Source organism: Musa acuminata, chromosome BXJ1-9 (assembly GCF_036884655.1).
Source record: "Musa acuminata AAA Group cultivar baxijiao chromosome BXJ1-9, Cavendish_Baxijiao_AAA, whole genome shotgun sequence".
NCBI lineage: Eukaryota > Viridiplantae > Streptophyta > Magnoliopsida > Zingiberales > Musaceae > Musa > Musa acuminata.
Genome location: NC_088335.1, coordinates 15,537,276 through 15,547,169, shown reverse-complemented (window position 1 = coordinate 15,547,169; position 9,894 = coordinate 15,537,276). Strand labels below are relative to the sequence as shown.

The window sequence follows — 9,894 nt, the reverse complement described above, 5'->3', positions numbered from 1 at the left end:
AAATAAAGCAAGTAGAAAAGTTTTTCGATGGTCATTTACCTCTTAAAGAAAATAAATTTTTTACGATTCTTGCATGATTGGCCAACCAATCAATCATCTAATTATCCTTCTTTTTATATATATACATGTAATAATCTTATAATGTTGAAGTAGATAGAAAATGTCAATAATAGAGTTCAACAAACTCTAGAGTTTCATTTTCTTTTTGAAGTCTTATGTATCAAATATTTTGAATCTTATTCTATGACAATCTCTCTTATTTTATCATTTATTATAGCTTATTGATTTTTTTTTTTTTTTGCACAAAGAATAAGCAGTGAGTCTAGAATCCCAATTGTAGGCTATTTTTGATTGCAGTACCTTAACATCGGAGACTTGCGACCACAAGAAAGTCGATTACCAATATCATTACGTAACACAACTTAAACCATCAACAATCCAAATAAAGATGTATCATAATTTAATTTAAATCATCCCTTGATAGATTTTATCCATTTAATTTAGAAAGAGACTCTAAAGTTGGTATATTTGAATATGTAGCTTTATCATAATTTCAAACCATAGTAATTATTCTATGTAAAATAAATGCTGGAGAGCAATGAGTATGAGAATACAAATGATCATTTCTTCCTTTCCAAATTCACAACGAAGTTGTTCCAATAAGTGGAATGAGTGTTCCACTGGCGCCACCACCCAAGATGTCACCGTTTACCACTTATCCATTCATCAATGAAAAATGAATACCAAATTTTTGTTGCATAAATTCCCAAAATAGAAAAAAAAAACAAAAAACAAAAGGGAAAGAAACAGCAGGATTTCGGTTCAAAATAGGAAGAGGATGTAAAAGTTTTTGTCGGATGGCAACATGCCTTGTGTTCGATCTCTCAGATTAGTAGATGAAAAGGTTGCAGAATATGGTGTTGTAGTGGAGGCAGGTCAAGCATCATTAGTGCTGAAGGGGATTATGGTACGAGATCCGTAGTCATCTTAGAATTTCTTAGTTCGGATGCTCTGTTTTCAGCCACATTTCCTCAAGCAGGGCGAGGCTGATAGATGTTCACAAGCAGCTGATGTCACTCAGCTCCTTTCCATGGTGCGATTCGCTTACCACTGTTTCTAAAGATGTTTTCTTTGCCTATAAATTCTCTCATCGCGCACTTGTCTTGACGCATGAAAAAGGCGTTTGATTGTGTTTGACAAGCGGGGGAATGCCTAGGAAACACATGGTAATCGAGGAAGCCGAACAGAGAACAACAACAAAAGACAAGACAGGAGGAGCAATAGTTTCGATGCATGATGCTTCTGAGGAACCATTTTCTAGTCCTGTTCGTTTATTTTGAGAATACTTTCACTCTTCTAACAACACCAACCTATAACACTTCCAGAATGGCGGTAGGAGAAGGTTTCAAGCGCGCGTGCGACGGGTGAGAACAACGAATCTCTCTTCTTCCTCCCTATTCTAATTCACAAAACAAACAAATTCAATTGATTTTAACATCTACTTTTGTTTTTTTTCCAGGAAAGCGTGTCACGTGCGGGCGCCTATTCTCTCCCTCCGATTGCTCGTCCCGGTGGGATCCCTCTATTCGCTGCGAGGTGCCCGCGCCCGCTGCGGTCTAATTCCGGCCCACCCCGGTTAAACCGGACGTGCCGTTTGACTCAGCAGCACCGGGACGCCGAATCAGTTTGTTCACGATACCAAAGCCTTCTCCCACCGGCTTCCGAACCCGTCACCACTCTTTGCGCTGCGGCTGGAGGCTTGACGGATGGGACCCGCTGCCCCTCCGCTGGTAACGAGTGAGGTTTGCCCGCGGGTAACGTGTGGACGGGGTGCGACGAAGCCCAAGCAGGGCGGATCTGGGAGGAACGCAACGGATTCCAGCTGGCTTGACCGTGGCTTATCTGCTGAAGGTGGCGTACGTGTTGGAAAGAGGTCGGGATCGTCATAAATACGAGGGGCTCTTCTGTTCCTGCCATCACCACACCTCTCGTCCCAGACTCATCGCCCCCCGCTCCCCCCCCCCCCCCCCCCCCTTTTGTTCCATCGTTTGTGAATGAGGTCTCTCCTCTTCTCTTCCTCGTCCAATCAGATCGACTGTTCCATAGCCTTGCGGTGTCTTTCTTGCCACAGGTAGTGCCGTTGCCACCACAGGGCTCACGTAAATGCCTGTAGCTTCGCCGGTCACTCCTGTTGTTGCACGGCTGGCTCCCACGGCGTGCCCTCCGATCTCCTTCTTGACGTCGCTCTCTTCCCCATCTCCGGAGTCCGCGGCTTACGGCTTCAGGGGTGATACCACCACCTGAACAATATCCATAAGGAGGTAATGTGTATGTCTCGATGTTACCTTATGGGTTTGTCTCTCTTACCTTAAGGATATCACTTCATAATCTGAAACTTCTTTTCGGGAAAAAATTTGTATGAAACTTAAATCTAGAAAGCCGAGACTTACAACCAAACCTTTGATTATGTATGACATAAATTAAGGCTCGTCGGGAAAGAAGTCGGGAAAGTAGTATCCGTTACATGTGTTGATTATTTGTTGTTGCCGTTCAAAATTATAATTGTTCTGAAAGGCGTAACACCAACAGTTCTTCATGACTAGATGACAACAATTCTCGCAATGATTGTCGTATTTTTTTAGTAGTTCACTAATTTTTGTTCTCTCTCACATACTAATCGATTTCAGTAATGGACCAAATTTTATTTACTCTACTCTGTTGGATCTCGACGTAGTGCTCCCTTACATCCACATTCATTAGAAAGCAATGAGAAACAAATGTTCCACTTATGTGGGTTCAAGACACATGCGAACACTCCTGATCTTGTGAATGCACTTCAGATAATGATGCATTTTGGATGTTTTCAATTGAATTGGTGTTTAAATGTAATTGCATACATGTGCTTGTTCTTTCTTTTCAAGATGCTGGTCTCCATTGCTTAATGTCAAGGTTGGAATAAGGAGTTTGTTCAGCACATATTAGAAAAAAAGGATACTGTTTAAATTACATTTTGTGGTGAGAAAGATGTACTATTATATAATTCTCGGTGCTTACAAATTTGATGTCCAATTTTGTTTGAAAATCTGATTTGATCTACTTGCTAAAGAGGATGTCAAACAGGAATACAAGTTCTGAATGAAGTGAAAGGATCCTGGATTGATGTCTCATGATAATTTCATGAAATGACAATACTTGTAACCAGAAACAGCATATCATACAGGAAGCACAACAAAATTGATAGACATGGTATCTTATCGATGTCATAACTTGTTGCTTTGAGAGATCAAGCAAGGTGACACCTTTGTAATCGTAGTGCTCCTTTTTTGTTCCATCATTAGTCATGCTCATTGAGCATAACTTGTTCCTTTGAGAGATTAATGCTCACTGTTTGCTGTTGCAGGAAAGAAAGATTCATTAATCTCTCACAGTAGCTCTATCTGATAAACTTGTTGCTTATGTTTATCGTCATTGGATATCATTACAGTTACATCAATTGACAAGCTAATCACACAACAAGAAAAATCTCATAGTCCGTCTTAACAGGGGAAGCTCCCCATAGATTTAAGTAATATAATGTTCATAAGCTTCTGGTTAAAACCTCCATCTATTTATAACAGCCAAGACACTTAGATTTAAGCCTACTTTTTTTTGCCAAGATGCATTCCAAATGTACAAGACCACAGAAGCTAAAAGGTCATTGAGAAATTATTTAATTTTTGAAATTATTTAATTTTTGGATTACTTTTTATCTTTGGATAATTAGCTTTTACAGAATTATCTAACCAGGTTGTCTTTCAATATTTTATTGCTTGATATAGGTAATGGCTTCTTCAGATTCAACAAGCACCCTTCCAAAGGTGAGTCAACAGAAAAATTAGATAAATATCGTATAACTGGTAAGACTTGTTGCATATGGCAGGTTCCTTGCGAACTGTTTGATGGCCATAGATTGTGTAGAAAAAATTGTTCCATCATCAAGATGGAATAGAATAAATTAAATTTATTTTTTTTAAAAAAAATTGAGTTTAATTCTTTTCTTTTTTCAGGTTAGATTAAAAAGTTATGCATGTCATATCCAGCATGCTAGTTCTGCAAATTATGCATTTGGCCTCAACTAGATTCTGATACTGAAATTGTAACTTACTCATGATAAACATTAATAGAGTAGATGAAGTGTAATTCAATTAACATATGGGCTAGTTGTTGTTTTTAATATTAAGAGAGAGTTTGATGAAAATTTTCATGACCCTTTTTGTCAAAAGAAAATTAGTTGCATTTCTTTAAGATTCAAAATTGGTTGCATTTGGCCTCTACTTGTTTTCACTTTTTGCAAAGACGACTTAGGTCTTCAAAATTGGTTACTATTGGTCTCTTAGCAAGTCATTATCTATTTAATAAACCATCTTTCGTCAAGGGATGGTTGTTGTGATTTGTTGCTTCGTCATTGCTTGTGTTCATCCTGTCACTGATATACTGTCTTCGTTACTTGTCATACTTGAAGGAAAAGCCTTTTGGAAACTATAGCGACCACAAAGATAGAATGATTTCACCAGTTACTGAGGATGGTTCAGTGGACCGAATGGGGAAACCAGCAGTCAAAGCAAGAACTGGAAATTGGACATCAGCAGTCCTCTTACTAGGTAATTGAAGTGTCAATCCATAACATAGCTTTTTCTATATGTTATATGAGATGGACACTGTCTGTCTTTGTAGTTATGATTTAGACACTATAGAGTGATAGTATCTTTATGCTCTGATTCTTTAGTGTTGTAGCAGCCAAATATGATTAAACTTGTTAAAATGGAAAGATTATTTGAGCTCCTACACAATACATGCTTTTTGGCAATTGGAAATTAACCATTCCATCTTTATTTTGGCATCCTTCATTTCAGTAACTATGTAAACGATCACTTAATTTATGCAGTTAATTATGGCCTCGTAACCTTTGCATTCTTTGGCGTTGGTGTGAATCTTGTTCTGTTCTTGACGAGAGTTCTACAGCAAGACAATGCTGATGCGGCAAACAATGTGAGCAAATGGACGGGCACGGTATACATATTTTCACTGATAGGGGCATTCATGAGCGACTCTTACTGGGGCCGCTACTTGACTTGCTCTGTCTTCCAGATGATCTATGTGATGGTATGCTTCAAAACTTCCATTTCCTCACTTTTTTAGATTCAGTAAAAATTATCTTCTTTTCATCGTGGATGATGATGCTCCGTTACATCAAGCCACCGAATCTTGTACTAACAAGAACAATCAATTGAACAGATTGATCTAAATGTTTTGCTGAAAAGAAGATTCATCGAAGTCTGTTCTCATGTGTTGTTTAACAGGGTTTAATGCTTTTGTCGCTGGCATCATGGCTTTTTCTGGTTAAGCCATCGGGCTGTGGGGATGGCCAACTAAAGTGCAACACGCCATCAACCCTGGGAACTGTGCTCTTTTACATATCGATCTACTTCATCGCCTTTGGAAATGGAGGATACCAGCCATCCATTGCTACATTTGGATCAGACCAGTTTGACGAAATGGATCCCGTCGAAAGGCATTCCAAGATAGCCTTCTTCAGTTATTTCTACTTGGCTCTAAATGTCGGCTCTCTCTTCTCCAACAGCATCTTAGTCTACTACGAAGATTCTGGTAAATGGGTACTTGGCTTTTGGATTTCGGCTGGTGCAGCTGCTGCTGCCCTTCTGCTCTTCCTGGTTGGGACTCGACGTTACAGACATTTCAATCCTTCTGGGAATCCATTGACGAGGATCATCCAGGTCTTTGTTGCTGCTACACGCAAATGGACTGTTGATGTCCCAAGTAACTCGGACATGCTCTATGAAGTCCAGGGAAAGGAGTCCGCAATCGTTGGAAGCAGGAAGATCCTTCATAGCGAGGATTTCAGGTAAGGGTTTCAAACGACGTTCTACTCCCATGCAAGTTGGTTGTTCACTCTTGTTATTTTGGGCTGATCTGAGATCACAGAAGAACTGGTTCTTGCTGCAGGTTCCTCGACAAGGCTGCAGTTCCAACTGGTGAAGACATGCATGTGCAGGCCATAAAGAATGACCCATGGCAACTGTGCACAGTGACTCAAGTGGAAGAGGTGAAATGCGTGCTGAAGATGCTCCCCATATGGCTTTGCACCATCATCTACTCGGTGGTGTTCACCCAAATGGCCTCTATTTTCGTGGAGCAAGGCGCCACAATGAACACTAACGTTGCGGCGTTCCGCATCCCAGCCGCGAGCATGTCGGTGTTCGACATCCTTAGCGTCATAATCTTCATCTTTATCTACCGGAATCTGCTGGTTCCCGTGATGGCCAGGATTTCAAAGGAACCCAAGGGGATCAGCGAGCTCCAGCGGATGGGGGTGGGATTGGTCATCGGGATGCTGGCCATGATCGTCGCTGGAGTGGTGGAGGTGGAGAGGCTCAAGCGAGTGGTTGTACCTGATGAGCCAAGCTCGCTCAGTATCTTCTGGCAGATCCCTCAGTACGCGCTGATCGGGGCTTCTGAGGTGTTCATGTACGTCGGGCAGCTGGAGTTCTTCAATGCCCAAGCACCGGATGGGATAAAGAGCTTCGGGAGCTCCCTCTGCATGGCCTCCATCTCGCTTGGGAACTACGTCAGCATCATGCTGGTTAACATCGTCACCAGCGTGACGTCCAATAAAAATAGCCCTGGGTGGATACCGCGGAACCTTAACTCAGGTCACCTGGACAGGTTCTACTTCCTGCTTGCCGCTCTCACTCTGATCGATTTCATGGCCTACTTGGTCTGCGCCAAGTGGTACAGGTGCATCAAGCTTGACAATGACGATCGGCAGGAGAATTTAGTTACCGCACTGTAGTCTATGTCTGGTTTGGAGCTGCTGCTGTTCTCGCGAGACACAACTTGTTGTTTGCCGCTGCTCTCTACGCTTGAATCTTTTCTTTCCCTTGTGCTACGTGGGCCTGTTGGGTTAGTACTAGTAGGTGCATTCTTAGTGTTATGCCTTCACTGATCCATCAATCGTTGAACTCTCGTAGATAAAGCTTCATCTCATTTGGGAAGTAGATGGCTAGAATAAAATTCGAAACTCTGTTATCTGCACGCTATCTCGGTATTGCATCTTTGTGAAGGAAGAAGAGGTCCATTTGACTATTGTTATCTGAATGCGGGCCAATGGACTATATGTTTCTTCTCCAAGGCGTTGTGATGAGTCTGAGAAGAAGTCAACTAAGGCGGATCGACCCTCTTGATAGTCAATCGACAAGTCCTAATGCAAAGGGTCTTCTCGGGGTGCCCCTAAGATGTGGGGCTTTGCTCTTCTCAAAATCTTATGCACTCTGGTGTTTTTTCAAGAGAAGGAGCTTCTGCGAGCTTTACAATGGATGGAGTTTTTGATGATACAAAGAGACAAAATGAAGCATTACCAACTCCATTAAGATCATGACCATGATACTTTGACTTGAAGCAACAAATTGAAGGTTGATTCGACGTGGCCATCTCGGATAATACCTCAGCTGATCGAGTAACCAATTGATGTAATAGTTGATAGATTGACTTCAAGCATAAACACTAGCATAGACATCATCATGACCAAGAGGCATAGGTTGAACAAGAACCCAAATATCAAAGAAGAAGAAGAGGTAGAATATTTGAGGCATAGGTTGAACAAGAACCCAAATATCAAAGAAGAAGAAGAAGTAGAATATTTGTACCTTGATCACGATGATGTCTTATTTGTCTTCATACAAATTCTTAATGCTCTAATAAAGAAGATTATTATTGATACCTTTTATTTATTTTGATATAATTCGTGAGTGATTCAATCTTATCCCAAAAGTATGGTAGGGACCTATATGTGACCTTCGAGTTAGACACACGACCAAAGATTATTAAATCCAAGCTCTCAATGGTGAATATTCCTTCTGTTTATAATATTATCATCGGACATTCTTATGACACTGACTCTATATCATATTCTCAAGATACTAAGTGGCTCTGAAATTTATTTCTAACTAATAAAGGAGTTAGAGAACTTACGAGCGATCCTTAAGAATCACGATAGTATTAGTTTATGTTTGTATCAATGCCCAAGACAATAGCTTTGTTAGTTCCATAGTTGGATCCTTAGGAGGCTTTGACTTAATGAGCACCAAATCCAAAAGCGAAAGAGACCTCGATCGAAGTTCCACTCCACCCAGCTAGCCTTGGTCAAATAATCGAAATAGGAGCTACACTACCAGATGACCATAAGACAAAGCTCATCAACTTATGTCGCTTTAACTTAGAGGTTTTCATATGATCCCCAAGCCATATGTCACAATGTCGCCTTAGTATTATTTATCTAACTCATCAACTAATTCGGTAGAAGCCCCAACAAATTTGCTCTAGATCAATAAGACATTTAAAGACCAAATGATCGAGATATGACAGTTTGGGTGGAATAAAAAGTTGAACCATCGACACCCATCTATTCACTCATGAAGAAACATTTGCTACCAATAACAAGTTTTAGATGTGCCTCAACTCCCCCAAATGTGCCTTTAGTATTGGCTTAGGAAAATTCTTGGGCTTCATAATCCATAAAAAAGGGATCGATAATAATTGAAGAAGGTTAAAGCAATATTAGAGATGAAGTCCCTATATGAATGAAGAAAGTCCAAATACTCACTCGGCATATAACAACTTTAAGCTGATTCATCTCAACGACAAGTGAGAGGTGTTGATTCAATGACCCAAAAATTTTCAATGTAACTCATTCATTGACCAATTGAAAGAATATATCAGCTCATCACTGTAGCTCTCAAACCTTATACTGATGGAGGTATTATGTATTTATCTCTCAATGATGAGGACGATCATAAGCTCTATGTGGACTCATGAATAAAAAAAAGATATAAAATTATATTTATTATATCATCCTCAATGATGTGAAGCAATACCATTCGGGACTTTGAAAAGATGATGTTCTCTTTAACTTTTGCTATTCAACAATTTCTACCCTATTCTCAAGAACATACTATTACAATGGTGATAGATCATCCACTTATGGTGATTGACCATTCACTTTGGCAAATTTTGTTGGAGCCCGATGGCTAGGGCCAACTTTTCAAGCGGTTGATGGAGCTAAACGAGTTTGACATCCTATGTTGACCTTGTATAGTTAGAAAGGATCGAGCATTGGCTAACTTGAGTTAACAAACCTGGAAAATGTAACGTAGAATTGCCGACCTTGGATACTTCACGTAGACAATTTGGCAATAATTATTAAGGGTGCGGTATGTTTAATTTTGCATAGTTCAAATGATGTATTATTTGAATATGTCAGTTTATTCATGTTTTGGACTACCAATAATGAAATCGAAAATAAAGCTCATCTTATTGGATTTCATTTTTGCAAAAATCTTTTAGTCACTAATTTGGTGGTCTATAGTTGTTTATAGCTAGTGGTGATGTAGATCCACAATGCTCGAGAACCTACTATGGTAAAATATTTAGTTAAGGCAAAGCAACTAATTATCGATCTGCTGAAGTTTGAAATTGTCCAAGTTCCTTGGGAGGAAAATTCTAAGGTCGATGCTCTCTCCAAGTTGACTTTAGAAGCATACTCAACTTCAAAAGGTTATGGTGAAAACACTTGAATCCTAAAGTATAGATTCAGGAGAAGTATTTTCTTTGACATATGAAGACACTTTGATGGAATACATCACAAACTATTTGAAGATTGTCCTTCTCCCATCAGATCCCATGGTATTATGATGAATTGGAAGGTCACATCCAAGCTACTATCACGATAATGTCCAATTATTCTGAAGATCATACACCCAATCTTATCTACGATGACCTCGATCTAATGAAAATAAATTTATCCTATTTGAAGTATATGAAATAACCTAGAACACTTTG

The 9,894-nt window shown here is 39.8% G+C and overlaps 1 protein-coding gene across 1 annotated transcript; it reads left to right on the top strand.

Annotated features, from left to right (window-relative positions):
* The first annotated feature begins 2,067 nt into the window (after positions 1 to 2,067).
* Positions 2,068 to 6,976, top strand: LOC135594300 (protein NRT1/ PTR FAMILY 7.2-like). Its single transcript, XM_065084698.1, has 6 exons — positions 2,068 to 2,321; positions 3,819 to 3,857; positions 4,502 to 4,640; positions 4,925 to 5,142; positions 5,340 to 5,902; positions 6,004 to 6,976. The coding sequence occupies exons 2-6, from the start codon at positions 3,822 to 3,824 to the stop codon at positions 6,848 to 6,850; spliced, it is 1,803 nt and encodes a 600-aa protein (XP_064940770.1). The 5' UTR covers positions 2,068 to 2,321; positions 3,819 to 3,821; the 3' UTR covers positions 6,851 to 6,976.
* Positions 6,977 to 9,894: the final 2,918 nt, after the last annotated feature.